General features: G+C 37.2%; 1 protein-coding gene across 1 annotated transcript in view; it reads right to left on the reverse strand.

Moving 5' to 3' along the window:
- LOC122805775 overlaps nucleotides 1–20,190 on the reverse strand; it is an 889,800-nt gene that overhangs the window by 481,123 nt on the left and 388,487 nt on the right. The window contains exons 10-11 of the mRNA XM_044076042.1: nucleotides 19,741–19,840; nucleotides 2,631–2,704 (exon numbers count right to left, since the gene is read on the reverse strand). Coding sequence (XP_043931977.1) covers nucleotides 2,631–2,704; nucleotides 19,741–19,840 — 174 coding nt within the window. The remainder of the gene's footprint in view (nucleotides 1–2,630; nucleotides 2,705–19,740; nucleotides 19,841–20,190) is intronic.

The raw sequence follows: 20,190 nt of genomic DNA on the forward strand, positions 1-20,190 counted from the left end.
ACATTTGTGTGGATGTTTATACAGGGCATCAATGTACACCATAGCATAGCCATCAGTGCCATCTGTGGAAACTGGAGCTTGGAAGTCAATTATACCATTCATTAGGAGGGTATAGTTAGTGCTGGTGAAATGTTTACCCTGACTTCTCCTTTGGGGAGTTCTGGTGCTATTGCTGCTTCACAAATGACTGATTTATGGTTGGATTTAACCAGTGCAGGCCTTATACTTGAGGTGTTGCATCAGTCACTCATATTGGTGAGGACCAGATCTAGAATATTAGAGACCCTTGTGGGGTGGTGCATTATTTTTTCCAGGGCATTTCAGTTAAAGTCCACGAACTTTTGTGCAATTGAGTTTGGGCTCATATAATATCCCCAGTTAATGGAGCGATAGTTGAAATCACCCATGACTAGGGTGTTAGGTCGTACTTTGTACCACGTAGGTCTAAATAAGCTGTGTGGGTTTTCTTGCCTCATGGAAGGGGACCTGTAACTGATGATGACATGAGGCAGGGTCTTAGCCACAGTAATTTGGACTTAGAGTAACTCCACAGAGTTATCTTGTCTAACCAGTCTAGAGGCATAATATTTTAATGAAAATAGATACTCCACCTACTTTGGTTCTCACGCCTTCCATTTGCGGTCTGAAAGTGTGGAATACATTGTAGCCTTGCAAGGCTGGGATACTTTCTCCGGCCTTGAATCAGGTTTCTGTGAATGCACAGATGTCAACATCTTCCAGGGAGAGGACTGCTTCCAGAAAGTGCAGTTTCTGACTTAAACTCCTAGCATTTAGCAGCACAAACCTTCGTGTCTTTGTGCTTGTTATTTTCAAATTGAAAACTTTGTTTTTGTGACCTTGCCTAAAAAAGGCATTATGGGGGAGGCAAGTGCCTTAGCCAGCAATCGAAAGCCTAGAGGTGCCAGGTGAAGTCCCTCTCTGGCAAAGCAGCATGGTCTATCCACCGTGTCATCACAGACTGACAGGAGCTAGATTCCCTTAGAATGACACCAGAAACTAAGCCAATTATTGAAGTCAATTATTTTGTTTATATTGTGATATCATCCTAGGTGAGGGTAAAATGCTGCTCAAATTAGGACCATACCTGCCTGGGACACACATTCAGAGAGGTCAATCATGTCTCTCTTCATATACTTCAGAGAGGTATGTTTCAAGTTGTTGTTGAGAGACTTGAGTGCATGTGTGATCTACAAATCCATGCACCAGACAGATAACCTTCTCCTTGTTTTACCTGGTGAGTGGGGTGTCTGCATGTCTCACTATAGAGTTGCCTATAACTAAAACATTTGGAATAGATGTGCATTGCCTTAGGGACTTATTTAGTGCAACACTGGTGCTAGTGACTTTGTGTCTTGGGTGCTTTGGGTGTAGTGGTAAGTGTAGCATGTTTGTGTTTTGGCAGTCTCTGGTGTTTAGATAGGTTTCTGGAGAGTACCTCCGTATATGAAGGTGTTGGCTGCATATCATGAGTAGGAGTCATGGTGCGTGAGCTGAGAACCTGCTTAGTGTTGCTGTTCTGGATGTGAGAGAGTAGTGATTCCAGATTCTTAGTGTAGGAGCATTTCTCGCAAATTGTACTTGAGTGATTTAGCAGTAAGGGGTTCAGTGTACTTGAGGCTGTTGCTGCACTGTTCAAGAAAAAGAAAACATTGTCAACCAAGCTAGCAGGAGAAACAAAGGAAACTGGTATCTCCCCAGATAAGGAGAAAAAGATGGGGTTATCTGGTCATGGGCTATTTTAGGGGGGACTAACCTATGGGGGTCTCAGTAGGAGGTCTATAAAAAGGGGATCTATAGATTCTGATGTTGATAGGTAAGAGGTAAAGTTGCTGCAGGGTGGCTCAGAACAGCTGAGAGCTATTTAAGAATGCTAGATAGCAGCTGCTTCTAAGGGAACTATGTGTATTGGCACTTTTGTTTCTATAAACAACAACAGTTAGGCCCTTTGCTCAACAGTGCACGATAGTGCTCAAACAAGACCAAAGCAGCTAATACAAAGACATTGAAATGGCTCAAACTGAGCCCTGAACCAGTAACCTTCAATTAGACAGTCCTACTGTACACTCCTGCCACAAGGGTACAGGGGGTGATCTCCAAAAAACAGTGTCTTGAGTTTTAGTGCTCAATCCTCAAACAGAACTAGATTCAGCTGGTCTGAATCCATTCTATACTATGCCCAACAGAAGTGTAATGGAACAACAGAATTAAAGCAGAATACTTTTTTTCCTTAAATTAAATGGGCAACAGAGTAAAAAGCAACACAGTTTTTTCTTATATTAAATATAGCAACAGCACAAACATAAAGTATGTCTTTTAATTTTCTGTCTCTCATTCTTTCTGATAAATTGGTAAATAACATACACTTTCTGTAAAGTAACAATAACTTATAAATAAACTATACCAGCAGTGTTACAAGTGTAGCACTAAAATGTTTCATTAAATATAATTGATGTGTATTTTGCATGATAAACATAAAGAAGCATGTCTTAAATTTTCAGATAGTATCCACCTCAGCCCATTAATTGCATTTATACAGCAGTACATGTGAAGAGAAAGGCTTTGTAGTTTTAACACACTGATATGCAACAGACTGCAAGTTGTTAACTTACGAATACACTGTGGACTTTGTTGATCCCATTCAGCAGTCAGACAAGTTCTGTAATTACTTCCAATTAATTTGTACCTGAAAATACCAACACCAAAGGATTATTGAAAGTAAATCACCAATAAGTATATATATAACTTAATATTTTGATGTAACCAAAATATATATATTTTTAAGCACTGGCTATTTAGTTAAGTATTCACAATTAAAAGTTTTTAGTCCTAAAATGTACATTATTTTATAGATGAGTGTAGGAAACTCAAGTGCACGTTTGTGGCCTTGTAATCTGCTTCTGTGTGGGTTGAAAACCTGAGATGTAACAGGAAAGTACAAAAAGTATCTGCACTATTAAGTTATTCTGGAAGTAAACACTGTGCAGTAAAAGCAGTCTCTCCTGGGCAGCAGGGTCTGTGCTGTCCAACTTGTATAGTGTGAAATCAAAATGCAATGAGCACCTCTATCATGGGAGGCCCTACCTCTAAAACAACACCACTGTGCAAGAAACATATCTCCATGAATATATAGCACATGTGTGTTTACATATTATCCATGCACAACTCCTTGTATAGATACACACACATTTAGCTTAAAAGAAATGGACATTAGTGCTGATAAATAGAATCTTAGTAAAAGATTACTTTCATTTTGCACAGGATATTCAGCAGTCTTCAGAGTTCTCTGTCCTCAACACTGTTGCCCTTTAATAAAAAAATCACTGCTTTTCAACTCATTTACCAAATTGCAAACCACTAACACAAACTAAACAGTCCCTTAAATGTTTACTGCTGCTAAGGTATATGTTGTAAACAGTTTAGGATCTGTTATGTACCTTTCTTTCTAAAAACAACGTTAGAGGCTTTTCTGCTCCATTTTGAAGTGTGTTAGCCTGCAGACTATTATCTCCAGATTTCCTCAGATACTTCACCTTTTAGGATCAAGTCTTTTTCATTTTTGCACAATTTTATTACATTTGTTATGAAAAAATTGTTCAAGCTGCAAGTCTGACAATCAGCTTGCCCAGTATTGCTTCCATAGCTTTTTAGCATCTTACCATTAGTACAAATTGTAGTAATTCATTAAAGTAACACTAGTGATCCTTTCTCTAAAGGACTAGTTACTCACTCCACTGCTTCTTCTTCTTCTTCTTTCGGCTTTTTCCCAGTTAGGGGTCGCCACAGCGGATCACCTTGTCCGCACATTGATTGGCAGTGGAGTTTTACGGTGTCGAGTTGCCAGCCCGGCGCCCAACCTTCCACAGAAGGCACACTCACACGCACACCTAGGGCCAATTGAGGGTGTCCAATGCACCTGCAGCATGTCTTTGGGATGTGGGAGGAAACCGGAGCACCCGGAGGAAACCCACGCGACCACAGGGAGGACATGCAGACTCCGCACAGAAGGCACCCCAGCCGAGGATCGAACCGGAGAATCTCTTGCTGTGAGGTGGCAATGCTAACCACTGCACCACCGTGGCCGCCCCTAGTTACTCACTCCACTGCTATTTTAAATAAATGCCAAAACCCACTGGTTTATCACATGTAGGCTGTGTCATACTATGGGAGGATGGAAATGCTTTACTGGAGCAACATAGATTGTATATACAAAGTCATGTGAAAGTGGGATTCTCTATTGGTATTTTAGGATATAATAAAGTAATAATAATAAGTACTTTGAGCGACACTCAGGAATTAATATGGCACAGAAGAACAAAATATAATGGCAATTTTTTTTCTCTTTCTAGATGTAATGTTCCTTTAAAGGCGTGATGTCTTCCTAGCACTGAAAATAGCATTGGCCACAAACCTTTAAGTAATATGACTATGCCTTCTGAAATTGCATCACTAAGCATGAGCCTGGGGTTTTTCATTTCCATCTTGCACATCTTGCATTTTAATTCACTCATGTACTCTTCTGTTTTGAAAGATTAGTGGTATTTTTTATTATATCAGGTAAGCCATTCCATCGTGTTCAGGCTCTTTCTTTGCATCAGTTTATCCTATAGGTTGCTCTGGTTAGGCTCGTTAACTGCTAAATCCTATTACATGGGCTTTTCCATTTGCTTAGATTGGAATGCAAGAGTTCCTTAGAGGTCTGTATGCTACTATTAATTCCATTAATTCCTCCATATTATTTATAAAGTACTCTGAAATGATAACATGCTTTCAATATTTTTGTATAGAGTTTTATTGAAGTTCATGGATGTATTTTTTAGATCCTTAATTATGCCTATCCAAATTCTGTTTCATAAAGTGACACCAAATCTGAGAGTTTTTTCAGCTTATTGGAAAAAGCCAGAGTTACTTCATGACTTCCAGACTGTATATAGTGCCTTCTTTAGGCAAGGTTCAAATGACAAATTCATCACCATAACAGGTACAAGCAAGCAAAATGTGATGCTAATGCTACTTAATGCTAGAAGTCTAAACCTCAAATGCACTCACTCGTGGCACTCCTTAAAATGGAGAACATCAACATCTGTGCAGTGACAGAGACCTGGTTCAAGGCTCCAGAGAGCACCCCTGCATTATCAGGCTATAATTCATACCATAAATTTCGGTCACCTAACCTGGACTGAAACACTAAAGGCGGATGCGTGTCCATATTCATTAAGGATATCCACACCTCCAGGCTAGATGCTCAGCATAATGCATTATCAAAGTGCAATTAACTCTGGGCAAGACCACAATCTAAATTGTAGCTTGCTACAGATCCCCCACCATGTCCCAGGATTCCCACTCCTCATTTCTTGATACACTGGAAAATATTATGGTACAACTTAATACCCTAAAAATGGGCAATTTCAACTACCCCACCATTAACTGGGAAAACTACTCATGTACCAACTCTTGTGCTCAACATTTTCTGGAATTCATAAATTCCAACACCTTGGATCAACTTATCCACACACCCCCAGGGGCAGCAATATCCTAGACATGGTCATTACTGACATAGGCAACCAGTGTTCCACACCAGAGGTCAATTCCTTGTTGGTCAGATCCGACCACAAGCTAATCACCCCAGACATCCACATCCCACCCCCACCCCCCATTAGGAAACCACCATAAAAAGTTTCTCCAAAACCAACTTCACGCTTCTTAAGAAAGAAGTGACAAACATCACGACACCTATGCTGAAGGACAATAAAGTTATGACTGCTGAATCCTATACAAATGCACTTTATAAGCACTTACGAGTGCATGGATCATGCAATCCCTAACAGAACCAAGATGCTCTCCTCCAAAAAAGGGAAGCCAATCTGGAGGTCCTCTGCCATAAACAAACTCTACAATAGAAGAAAGAAACTGTTGCAAAAAAGAGTAAAATCCCATGATTGGAGGAACTCTGTGGTCAGCCTCAGTAAGAAGCTGAGATCCCTCATAAAATCCTCCAAAGGTAGCCACGAAAACAAAATCGCCACTGATTCTAAAGACAACCACAATGCATTCTATAGCTATGTCAAGAATCACAATAGCAGCACTCAGATCAGCTCTGAGTTACAGCACGATGGCACTAAATATACAGAACCAACTGATATTGCCAACATCCTGGCAGATAGGTTCAGTGCTAACTTTACCCCTCTCTCACCCCCTAAAGGGCCCATCTCTATACCAGAAAAATGCAAAGTTCCTGTAATCACGGCTGCACAGGTAAAAAACACACTCTCCATAGCCAAGAACACAACATCCATGGGACCTGACAGCATCCCAGGCTGCGTTTTACATGAACTACAGAATGAACTGGCACCCCACCTAAGTACCATGTTCAATCATAGCCTCACCTCAGGCTTTGTGCCCACTGAATGGCACACAGCAACAGTTATCCCACTCCACAAAGGGGGAGCCACCATGGACCCCTGGAACTATTGCTTCATTAGCCTGATGAGCCTGGTCTGCAAGGCTATGGAACATTATCATCATGGAACTTATAAACAATAACACTGATAATCTCCAAACTCTGGACCCTACCCAGTTCGGGTTTGTAAAAGGCTGATCATGTCTCCTAAACTTGATAGACTTCTTTGAAGTGGTCACCAAAGCCGTAGATGAGGCTAAGGTGGTTCACACAGCCTCTCTAGATCAAGCCAAGGCTTTTGAAACCATCCCCCACTTTGTAATTATAGATATACTCGCTAAACTAAGTATAAATCCCTATGTCACAAGATGGGTTGCCAACTGGCTCGACAGAATCCACACTGTGAAAGTAGTAGACTCTAAATCCAGCTTCAGATCAGTGACAAGTGGAGTACCACAGGGTTCAGTCCTGGGTCCTCTCCTGTTTGGTATCTATTTCTCTGAAGTACAGGCTAACACAGAAGGTCTTTGGCTAATAAAGTTCGCAGATGACTGCAAGCTAGGAGCCTTAATCAAAACTCCTAACGATGTGGACATTCTACGAAAGGGCCTCACTGAGACAGATGCCTGGTGTAAAAGCCATGGCCTCAAGCTCAGTGCCAAAAAGTACATTGTCATCCCTTTTGGTAAAAACTCTGTACTCATGAACTACCACATAGGTTGTAGTCTAAACACCAAAAGTGTGATAACAGACCTTGGGACACAGGTGGACAGTAGTCTCTACTTTGATAATCACATCGCCACAGTAATCAGGAAATCCTTCTACATGGCACACCTCATCACAAAAGGTTTCTCATCCAGGAAAAAGAGGTCATTGTTCCCCTCTACTCATTACTCATTAGACCCATTATAGAGTACAACGCCCCTTTTAGTATGTACCTCACAAGACCTCTACAACAACTGGAAAGGCCGCAGAAATACCTCACAAAGAGGATTACTGACCTCAAACAGATTAATAAGATTCATAAGTTAGTACTAGGCTAACAGTCCTTGTGGACCATTTTCAGCCTAGCCAATTACCCCATATGAGAATCAAACCCTGCACCTTGTGTTTGCAAGGTAAACACCTTGATCATTATGTCAACATCCCACCCCTATACAGACTGTCTCAAAAAACTCCAGCTTTACTCTGTCACATATCGCTTACTCAGAGGTGATCTCTGCCTAACATACAAAGCTATGTCAAACCCAGAGCTGTTGGACATGCTCCACTTAGAAATCCCAATATCTCCGAGCTACATGCTGTAGGGACCTAAACCTTGTCACCACAATAAACAGAACATGCTGGAGGGATAGACTCCTGTCCCAGAGACTTCTCATACTCTGGAACAAACTACCTGTCTATATCAAACAAAGCTTCTCATTAGCACTCTTCAAGAAAAATCTTGATGATTGGATGGGAGATAGGAAATTCACCCCGGGGATCACTTCTGTGGCTCTGCTTGACAGGGGCACAGGAAAATAATTTTCTTGGGTGGCAAAAACCAAGGTTCCATTTGGCTAGGCTTATATAGGCCCTAGGGCCAATAGCCTAGTACCTACCTATGTATGTTACTCTGCCCATTGTCTTGTTTTTCCAAAAATATCTGCACTCAATTTAGATGACAGTTCACTGCACAAATATACAAATTATTTCTGATCTAAAACTCTGACTTATCGTATATTATGAACTTTAGTGTCTAGTGTTTAGTTTTTTTTTTTATTTTGTTTTCTTTAATTGCTGCAGTTTCCACTCAAAGTTGCCAGGCAGCTCTGTCTTATTACTTACGCAAGTTCAGTTTTCTTTGTATTTAACAAAACTGACCTTTTGTGCACAAATGATACACATGGTATGGGAATCAGACAAAGACCCATGGACATGATTCCTTGACTGGTCATTTGTATTGCTCATATACTTTGAATAACCAGTTTCTGCCCAGTTTATCAAAATGTTGATACTTCAAGATAACCTAGTTATTTCAGTGATTTTGAAATATGTACCTTGTAAATGTGCTACAGAAATTCAGGAAAATACTTCCATAGGTCTTTGTCAGGAAATAAGAATTCATGATGTTTCTGTGTGTATTAAATTAATTTGAAAATATAAAGTGGAGGGCTGAGATTAATATTAATGAACGATAACTCTGGTGACTGACTGCATATCACTTTTATTGGTAATGCCATGGTATGAGTTGTGACCTTCCCTTTTACTTCATTCAGGGAAAATCTATTCATTTTTACTATGCTTGTCACTTCATGCAAATAAGGTGGGGATAAATATGTACGTAAAACTGTTTCAGTGGGGCAGATTTTAAGTGTAACAGCTAGATTACGACAATGGAAGGTGTGGAATATAAATTAATTTGTGGAAGAATGTTGATTGAAAATTTTAATTCAGAACACACCTCTCAGCTGTATACATTTTTGCAGAATGTCCAGATTTTTGCTTCATATCTTCGTCTTTCTCATAAAATTCTATATTTTTCTGGGAAATCACAGGCAAATAATTGAGAGCTGAAGTCAGAAAATAATGACATACATTTGAGTTCCAGACTTCATACCATTTAGAAAATTAATTCTAATGCATCACTTGCAATTCTATCAATTTTCTAAGTTTGTAAGAGCAATATTTCAAAAATGTCCCTATTTTTGGGTCTTTGTCCCCCCCATTATTTATGGCTTTTTCCAGATTTCTTGGTCTAAGAGGTTGAGAGGTATGATTCAGAAATCATCATTAATATTTCAGCAGAACAGAGTATGAATGTAATGTGTATATCATAAGTAAATAAACAGAAGATGCACAACTGAAATTCACATGCAGTAGAAAATTGTAAATCTTTGTTGCTATCCACCATTAAAAATGCAAACTAATATTCAAACCCCAAACATACTCTGTAAGGTACAGTGGTACATCTGCACGTTTATGTCCACCTTTCATTCCCTCCACTAGAGAAAATGCCGTTTTCTAAGACTGTTCCTGCATCCTGTACCAGAATTCTACAGAAATGCCTAAGAAATCCATAAGTTTGGGGGAGGGGTTGGAGTAAAAGCTATTCAGAATACGTTTCCACAGCCCTGTAATGCCTCCAGAATAACTCCTTTGCATCATTCTTATGTGTATATACGGGATTTCATACGTATTTAAGCAACTTCTTTTCTTTTTCCTCTTTCACAACATATTGATCTTTTCTACAAAACTGAGTTTAATGTAAGCGCTCCTCATAAAGTATATTTTGTTAAATGCACTAAGATAAACAACATTCCCTATGTGGTGGGTGCATCTTGGACTCCCCCTACTAATTATGTATACTAATTCCAAGATCACACAGTCCTAATGGAAAGGAAATATTCCCCTGTCCGAGAATTGTTGATCTTGCACATCTGTTGGCTATTTGTATAGTCGACCAAATGCAATCGATAAACAGATGTCGACTAAACCAACTAAACCCATATACACACACACATATATATGTATATGAGTGTGTACAATTTGTTAGTTTGTTGAGTGTGCACATTTGGCAGCATATTAGTTAGATTGTATTTGTCAGTGGAAGTTTGACTGACTACTGATTTGTCATAATCACGGGAGTAATTGCAATAAGGATGTTTGACATCAGTGTTTATATGTTCCCCGCAGTATCTGCAATGCACTTCACTTGTTTTGTTATATTTTTCTCCTAGGTTGTGTGATCACAGAGTCGACATATAGGAAGGTAGAATGATGGGGATGGGGTGGCTTGCCTCTTGCAAAAGGTGATGGTCTTAAAGTTTTTGTGACTGATTGAGTTTCCACTTGTAGTTTGTACCATCAGGCTTGTCTTGGTGCTGTATTTGGCTGATGTGATTGATCAGTGGTTTTACTTTTAGAAGAATTTGTTGGTTGGTGTAAAGTTTGGGATGCATTTGTCAATATGGTTTTGTTATGATGATTATATCATCATTATATCATCAGTGAATGGCCGAGCACAGCAAGCAAATATTACCTTATTCCCAAAACAAATGCTAGCATTTTTGTATGGGAGCAAGCCTTACATCCCCACGCCTCTACCACTTTATATATACCAAGTGTGAGGTACCACAGCAGTGGGAAAAGGGCATATTCCCAATCACCACTGTACCTCGATCTTGCAACAGTCCTGGTATGGTAATATGTTTGTTTCATACATATCAACTCTTAACCCAAGAATCAAACAGAAAACAAAAATATAATAGGATACAAAAGCACAAATTCAGCATAAAATCTGTTTTATATACTAAGAAAGTTGTTAGAATAACAAAATATTCACTAACACGAGTGTACTGAATGCTATGAAGAATAAGACTGACATGTTCATCACTAGTTACTGTCTTCAGTTGACAATTTGCCAGAAAGCCATGCATTTTATGAAACCTTGACTACAAATGTGAGGCAAACACAGACTGGAAAACTAGTTAGAGCTGACAGGCATAAGTAGTCTCATTTTACGTTTACAGAGTTCCCTGCTTTCAGTCTATATACAGTCTGACATTTTCACACTCTTACAAATGTGCCATTGCTTACATGTGCACTCTATACGACACTAGTGCATAACAGTTAATGGGAGTTCACCTATTTGATTATATATATTTTGATACAGTGACAGTCATGCGTGTTTCATACATGTCTATATACACACAGATGTAGCAATAAATATAGGTAGAAGAACCTTACATAAATTGGAGTCTGGGTTTGTGATATAGGTAGAAGAACCTTACATAAATTGGAGTCTGTGTGTGTATGTATATATATATATATATATATGTATATATATATATATATATATACATATATATATATATATCTAAAGTATATAATCTCTCTCTTTATAGTGCATTACGTTAGGTGAATACATATGCACACACGTTTAGACGATATGCTCCTTGCATATTAGTTTATATGTAAGCATTCTTCCTATGCATACGCCACCCACAGGTCATTTTGATATATATATATATATATATATATATATATATATATATATATATATATACATTTATGTGTTTATATATTTATTTAAATTGTTTCCACACGCATGACATACATATTCATTATTTTGTTGGAAATATGTATACTGTGGCATTTATTGTGAATGTTTTCCAGATGTATATGTGTAGATGCAATTGTTATTGTGTTTTATTTTAACTAATAGTAATTGTAGCATTTTTTTAAATATCATGTGACTGTTTTATAGTATTTAAGGGATTATGGGATTTTTAACAGTTGTTTGATGAAGGGGTAGATCCCTGAAAGTGCTAACCTTTGTACTGTGGATTTATGATATATTCTATTTTAGTTTTATTCGAATAAATTCCCCAGCTGTGATACTGTTGGTGGTTCATCCATATTTGCCATTTCAAAAACATGTAAGACATGATAGGAGTAAAAGCATGCAAGCTGATAAACTTTGAGTAGATTCTAAAATTGATTCTCAGACACAACAAATTACAGATATATTTACAAAATGTTACACAAAACAGTTTGGCTGCAGAAAAGGGGTGATAATTTGTGCAGGTAACATCCAGATTACCTCCGATGCTGAAATTAAATTACATTAAGTTGAAAAAGCACTATGAAAACTGGATGCATGCAAAGCAAATCTAAATTGTAAGCTTAAATGGCATCACTAAATGTGTCTAAAATATGCGTATGGATATAATAACTGTACTCTAGGATGATTGCAACAAATTTTAATTTTACACCAGTGTTTAGTTGCACACACAGTAGCAATAAGAGAGGTATATTGCAGTACACACTGTAAAACTGGTGAGAGGAATTGAGTAATGCTGGCCTGCAAAGAGTCACTGATGATTCATTTATGGGCTTCTGTCTAACTACTACAGGTGTTAGTCTTACAAATCCTGCGTACAACTATTAATCTGTGTCTTTTTTGTTTCTTCTCTCACCAGAAGTAAAACTGTAATAGCAATAATCACTTGGTCCCCAAGAAGCAGATTGCAGGTTCTTTATATGTCGTCTTGTCCCAGAGGTTGCAGAGGTGCATAGGCTCATTGCAGACTTTTACTCTTAGATGTTTTAGGAAACATGTACAAATCAGCATGACAGAATGCCAAGCTGCACAATGGTTTAAAATGTAAACTGAGGAGATTTCCATAGAAGTAGGACTAGACCAATCACAGAAGCCCCCCCCGACACACACACACACACACACACACACACACACACACACACACACACACACTGCCCAAACAGACACTGCTATCTGTGCCCCTCTGCTGCTCTCACTAAGAGCAAAACAGTAGCTCTAATATAAGATGGCTCCTAATAAGTAGATTTCAGGCTCTCCAGTGAGTTGGTAATCACCGAGAAAGCGGGACAGCTGTGTTCTTCTTTTCCTTCTCCCACAAGGAGTTAATCAAATGCATTCATCTCAGGATGGTTAACAAGGTGGCTCGAAGGTGAAATCTGTAGTCGCATCCCAGAGTCTGCATCTATCAAAAATAGTGCGGAAGAAGATGTTAAGATTCTAGGTATCACAGTATGCATTTAGTTTGTGAGATTATATGAAAGAGGCCGACTTGGGCTTTATCACTATAAGGCGAGGGGCATCTGCATATTACTGTGCAGTGCTCACCAATATGGGTAGATGACACAGGACTGGGCGGAGCTTCTGAAGTCAGTTTTGCATCAAGGATAGGCAATGCAAGGACCACCAGGCTTAAGAATGCAAAAGGAACAGATAGGGTGTGGGTGAGAAAAATAAAAAATAAACTCTGAGCAAAAAGCATAAAGCACTAGTAGTCCTCACAAATTAAAGTGTTCCCACTTCTGCTTACATTAAATATAAATATTCTGCCACTCAGACCCTTCCATAAATCAAGATTTAATTCCTTTGTAGTTAAGGAATGTAGTACAACTCTTTGCTAGTAGATTTTTTTTCAACTCCAAGAACAAAACAGCTTTAAAGTAGAACAACACATTTAAAATACATAAAACTGAAAAAAATACAAGTGATCAACAACAAATACTTCCCACAGGAAAAATAATCCCAAGTATATTTAAAGAAAAAATATCTAGATAGTAATACAAATAGTGGTATAAATATTAAGACTAAAAGCAGATCTGATAAAAGGAGCATGGATATGTGCAAGCACTGTCTCTGAAGCATCTACATTATGTAATTTTATTTCAAAAAGTTATAAGATATAGTCTAAAGGCAATATGGTATTGACAGTTTCTAACATAAGTAGACAAGGAAATTTACAAAGTTAGTGCTAGGTTAGTGAATACTCTTTCTGAGGTAAAAGAAACAAAGACTATATATGTTAAGGAACTGAGAAAAGATGATATAAGGGAGAGATAATTAGTTGAGATGGAGTGTTTGTTGGCTGGATGGGTGGTAGATATCCAAGTAAAACAATTTATAAATTTCTAATGGCAAAGACCAATATTGTTTTTTTCTTGGAAAAGAAGAATGTTGACCCAGTTTAATTAAATGCAGTGATATTGTCATGCCTGCTGTGCAGATAATTATGTGAATTTTGTTTGGTGCTGTTTGCAAATAAACTGTGTTTTGAGACATTAAAGTTAAATAAGTGGAAAGGTGCAATCAGATTGTGAAATGTGTGTGTGTTTTTATATGGCTGTCTGGATCTTGGGGGATGAAAAGATTTGTTCACTTATATGATAGTTTCAGTTAATGTAATATTTTGTTTAGTGTAATCCCACCATCTTGTAGAAAGAAAATGAAGAATTCAATAAGACATCCAAATATTTATTAAAAAATAAATGGGGGTGATGCATATTATAATTCAATAAGACATCCAAATATTTATTAAAAAATAAACGGGGGTGATGCATATTATAATTCAATAAGACATCCAAATATTTATTAAAAAATAAACGGGGGTGATGCATATTTTAATTCAATAAGACATCCAAATATTTATTAAAAAATAAACGGGGGTGATGCATATTATAATTCAATAAGACATCCAAATATTTATTAAAAAATAAATGGGGGTGATGCATATTATAATTCAATAAGACATCCAAATATTTATTAAAAAATAAATGGGGGTGATGCATATTATAATTCTGTTCTGCATACAGGCTGAAAACTGAACTTCTGAGCTGGCCTTTTTTGTTAAGGGATGATAGCTGGACAGATGGACCATAATACCCCAGAAATCATAAATATTGGGAGGGGAATGTTAGAGTTTGTCTATCACCACATTTTTTTTTTTGAGGAATTAAACTGAAGTGTCATTTCTGATTCAGCTGCAGAAACTAATGAAATTGATTAAATGTAATGATTGTACATCTAGGCTGCTGTTTGACATTTTTAATAATAATCAGTAAAAAGGATTGTTTTATGATACAGTGGACTGACTCAATGGCTATTAATGGACAGAGAGGAAACTGTGGGGCTTGGTGTAAAACCACAAACAGATTCTGTTAATGATTTAGAGGGAAGGCGTTGGGTAGCATTTGTACCAGAGAGCAGGCTCATTTCTGAACAGCTGAGAAATAAGTCTGAAATAATAGTAATACTGCGTAACTTTAACTTTGATATGCATGGTGCTAGTTAGAACATTTTTGTCACTGGTGATGAAGTATGCTTCGATTTTTGAAATGCTCCGGTGAGTAGCTTTTGAGACTATAATCCCTGTTATAATAAATAAAATGCAATTGATCCTACAGATTGTTTGGACTCACTAGATGTTTGGATCCGGTAGGCGAAGTAAAGTGTATTAATAAAGGTCTGCTAAAACAAAGCTGCCTTATTTCAAATCCTCTGAAAAGCTGAAAATAAGTGGCATAATTCCCTACAACATGACCTGAAAGGTCAGAAAATTCATGTCCAGGACTACAAATATAAATGACTATAATAAAGCAACTTCCACATTAAACTTATTTCTGCAATGCATTTCAAAAGTGGATATTTTTATCAGCGCTATCATTTCACAGAACGTGTAGTCTGATCGTATGCTATATGGCTTCTTTGTTACAATAGGAAATGCATCCTTTCATCCAATATATGACATCGCTGAAGAGAGGAGTAGTATTCCAGGCAAAATGTTTCCCCCCATATCCGTTGTATAGTATGAACATACAGTAAGTAATTGGGCAGTATGATGTAAAGACCCTTATATTTATCAGAGACTACGTTGCCTCTTAAGTGTAGACTTCCAGACTCTGAACTTGTGTTGTAAAGATAAAGGAAGGGATCTAAACTTTATTAAGAATAATATCTGAGACAATCCTTGACCTATATTAACCTTCAGTATTATCTGCAGTTTTGCAGGTAAGTAACATTGGGTAGTAATCAAGAACACCCTATAATGATGCATGATTGAACCCAAAACAATAGGTAGCGATTCATGCAGAAATCTGCAATACAGAATAAGAGTTGACATAATGCATCTATTATATGCATGCATGAAAATGCTTTTATTAAAGAAAATTATATTTGTCTTACTTCTGCATTTCTGTAAATTACTTACAGAACAATATCAGTCCATTAAAGGAATGTATGGACTACCAATATCACTGAGGCAAAATATATTTACTTACGCATTCTATTTCTTCCTTTATAGCATATGGCAAACATTTATTGACTCAACATATTTTATAAGATAATCAGAGTATCCTGATAAGGTGATACAGTTTGAATCTATATCATTGTTGTCCATGTCCAGGTCCATTTTAAGTATGCCAGCGAACAGTAGCACAAATGAACATATAAAGAAGGCAACAAGAGTATAATCTGGACAGTTCCCGATAATGGTCATTGCATGGTGGCCAGTTTCCCACTGACTTATACAAATGAAAGTCTTAGTTAAGCAAAGTTTTCTGTGTCTGTTCTGAGATAATAGTGACATTACTGTGCAATATCAGTATTTCTTGGCAATCGGCTTAAGTTAATTGCCCAATATAATTGTATATTTTAAAGGTTTTTCCTTCATAAAAAAAGTAGTAGGTCCCATAACAGTAGAGGTTTTCAACAGTGAATGTTTTCAGTCCTTGTGGTGGTGGTTCGCCATGCACATATATGTACAACACTCTCTACTGTACGCTACTTTATAATTTTGTTATTGTTAGAATGAGCAGACTTTGAGAATCCCCAGTAAAGTGATTGAAATAATAATTGTAGTGGAAGCTGAAAGAAACTTAACACTACATATTTGTAATACATTTCAGAACATGTCAAACCGCATATTGTAACAATCTGACACTGGAATCAGAAAGCAGCTAGACCACAAAATTGTAATGTATAAGCATTATAATAATAAAAAAAAATAAATAGCAGTAATGTAAACTGAAATGTAGAATCAGGCATTTATGGCCAGCATTAACACACACGAACACTTGTACAAAGGTGTGAAACAAATGTTTTGGACATCTCTTGAACTTGCAATAAGTAGTCTCAACAGCTGACACCCAGGACTAGGCACTGTCCCAAACTATAATGAAAAAAATGTTTCCCCATGTCATATATGCAAATGGGGAGGCAAGCAAGCCTTCAAAGGGCAATCCCTTACTTGTAACCAGCTGCACAGGCATCAGGAGTATAAATTAGTAAATTACACTTACAAAGTCAAGCATTCTTGCAGTGTGGCTTCCTTTCAAAATACACAGTGTGAAAACCATGTCAGCAGTATATGGAAGAATGTATAGTCTTAGTAACTCATGGTAAGGCCTCGGTGTATCTTGCAAACACTCTGTGCTACTCACTTTTCTTAGTTGTCAAGATCTACTACATACAAAAGTAAATAATATTTTTGGTTGCATCACATTTTGAATTGTACTTTGTACCTCTTTTATGACATGCCAGTAACATTGTCCACCCCCCCTGTGATTTTTTGTACATTGCTGTTATTGACATGCTGAGGATGTGTTTCCCCTTGCAGATTCCAGTAGCATGTGGCCCCCTTCCTATCTTCTTCTGACATATATTCTATGGTGCTTCTCAGTCTGAGCACATATATTGAAGTGATATCAAGGCCTTATTAAAGTAATTCTCCATATGCACTGAAAAGGAGTAGTCAGTCCAGCCTGCCACTATATGGTATTCTCTTATTTATTTATTTCTCTTGGTTTACTGGGAAAGTCAAATTGTGTAATACCTATTTTCAGCAGAGGCCCAGGGAGAAAAGCTACATTTGCTTACATTGTGTTATACTAAGTTACAGTCAAACACAGAGTAGTTAAATTTCTATTTACATTTATACATATGTATTCTAATATTTTACTGAGGTAAGATTTCTAATAAAGAGAATGCACACGTGCAACTGGATTGTACAGGCAGCAGTTATATATAAAAATGTTGCCATTTCAGTATGACATTAAGAATATTGTGTTTAAGGAGAATATTTGGTTAGTATTGTATAGTGAAATGTTTTAACCCTGTGATGAGCATGTGCAGGACCAGGACTGGTTAAGATGTTGTTCAAGCAGTGATTAAAACTACTGAGTTTGTCTGAGGGCTTTATTTGCAATAGGATACTATTTCAGAGTTTAGCAATGCATTGGGAGTAGAGCAACATTATTTGACCTATTTGTAAGTAATAAAAATGTGTTACTTAAATGGAAGTCTCTTTCTGGACAGTAGGGTAGTAATAAGTTATGTAGTGCAGGGCATTTTTCTGGATAATGAATGAGTTTGTGTGCTATACTCAGTTGTGAATATGTTAGACAGTTGCACAGTTCAAGCCAATTTAATTGCTTTAAGCTAACACAATGGTGGCTGCTATAAGTGTCACTGGTGGCAAATTTAGCTATTTTATTGTAGCATGAGTCAAGCTTCTTTCTTTAAATATTGTTTGTTTGTTAGGATAGGAGCAGAGTACAAGAGAGTTGGCAGTAAGGTGGTAGTGGCTAGAGTTTTTCTTGCAGTATCTGTAAGGAATTCTTTGCACCTATTAAGGGAGCCTAGTTTCTGGTGTGTAGATTTTATGGTGTGCAGTTTATGGTGGTCATATTTGAGATTGCCGTCTATTATAATGCCTAAAAGTTTTTACTGTGAGTAAATCTTAATATGCTATCTGCTTCAAGCAAGTTCCAGTGTTGGTCATATCCACTGCAGGAACAAATGAACATTGCCTGGAATAATTTATATTGTACTTTGTTTATATAAGTTTTATTTTCTGGTAGGGTATTATTGCCTTCTGCTGTCCATTTTATTCCTCTATGCTCCTTGTATGTAGTATATGATCTCCCTATTTTGTCAGCTTCAGCATTATACAATACCCCCACCAAAAGAGGTAGGTTTTAGGTTGCCCTTGATGTACTGCCTTCCACTAAACATATGTTGGTGTATATGTGTATGTGTGTGTGTATATATATATATATATATATATATATATATATATATATATATATATATATATATATGGTTGTACGCATGGACACAGATACATATGGAGCTAAACAGTCTTGTCTACCATCTATTCTCCCAGTTTTTGTACCACCTAAGTATAATAAAGTTCAGTGCACCATCAAATTATCTTTTGGCCACATGAATGCTAATCCTTGTCCAAAACATAAATTAATGCATTTGAGCCAAATTACTTTTCTTCAACATGATACTCCTGCCTTCATTATACAGACACACGTCTGCATGAACAATCACAGCCCATATGGTGATTGCTTGTTTGAATGAAGTTGGATGGAGTCAGGTATTTATGACATGCTCTATGAATGGATAATGTGATTCATTGACAAAGACTGTTAAGGAATTACATTATATTTCATAGATGCAATCATACAATAAGGTGACAGTAGACTCTGATAATATTTTCCAGAGTATTTGTTACCTCTGTCCTCTTTTGCTGTATTCAGTTGGAGCTTTGTGTTATGCTGGGTCAGAGCACTGAAGAAATGTCAGTACAGAGGTCTTGCACCTTTCTAATTCTATTGAGAATCAATGAGAACTGCACCCGCACCCATTAGACTTGTAAACATAGCTGTACAAACTTTGCTTTTTGCTTATATTAGTCTTCTGCTTGTAATCTTTAAGTACCCATAATGTCACGTAACAATCTTACAGCAGAATTAGCTGATCATTAACTATATTTTGAATATGAAACGATGTGCTTTGTATGCATGTTATTATTTTACATTTGTTTATGAAGATATTCTGCCTGGGCACAATTCCCCTTTTCAGTGGAGTCTTTGGAAGAAAAGCTCTCTATCACAAACAATTTAGTACAACAAGACTTGAGATTTAAAGAGACATATAAAATAATGCCACAAGTGCGTGAAGCGATCATAGACATCATCTGAATGTGACAGCTGGAACCTACCCTTCATTGCAGTGGAAGTAAACTACAGATCCGAATCCAGTGCCATTTATGTACTCAGCGTTGCCATTGTTTATATCGGGTAATGTGCCACAGTCTATAGCTAAAGTAAAAACACAAAGAAGACAACACAAGCAGTTACACACTATAGTCTAAATAAAACAAAACTTACACAGTGACTGGTTGGTGTAGTCTTTCTGTAAGAAGCTGCCATTTTACTCATATTAGTATTAATATTAATGCAATCAAAAAAGGTTCCTTACTGTAAATGCATGGCAAAATTACAATTAACTTACAACAGCAGTAAGGCATATTACATCATGCTGATAGCTCCAAATGGCATAACATCCTACAAATTGTTTCTCTGGAACTAGTTAAAGGATTTTATTGCATCCAGCAAAGTAGCCAGAATGCATGCAGTAAACATACCAGTATGTTACAGATCTTCACAAG

The sequence above is a fragment of the Protopterus annectens genome, chromosome 7.part0, assembly GCF_019279795.1.
Source record: "Protopterus annectens isolate FY-2018-M chromosome 7.part0, PAN1.0, whole genome shotgun sequence".
In the NCBI taxonomy this organism is placed as follows: Eukaryota; Metazoa; Chordata; order Ceratodontiformes; family Protopteridae; genus Protopterus; species Protopterus annectens.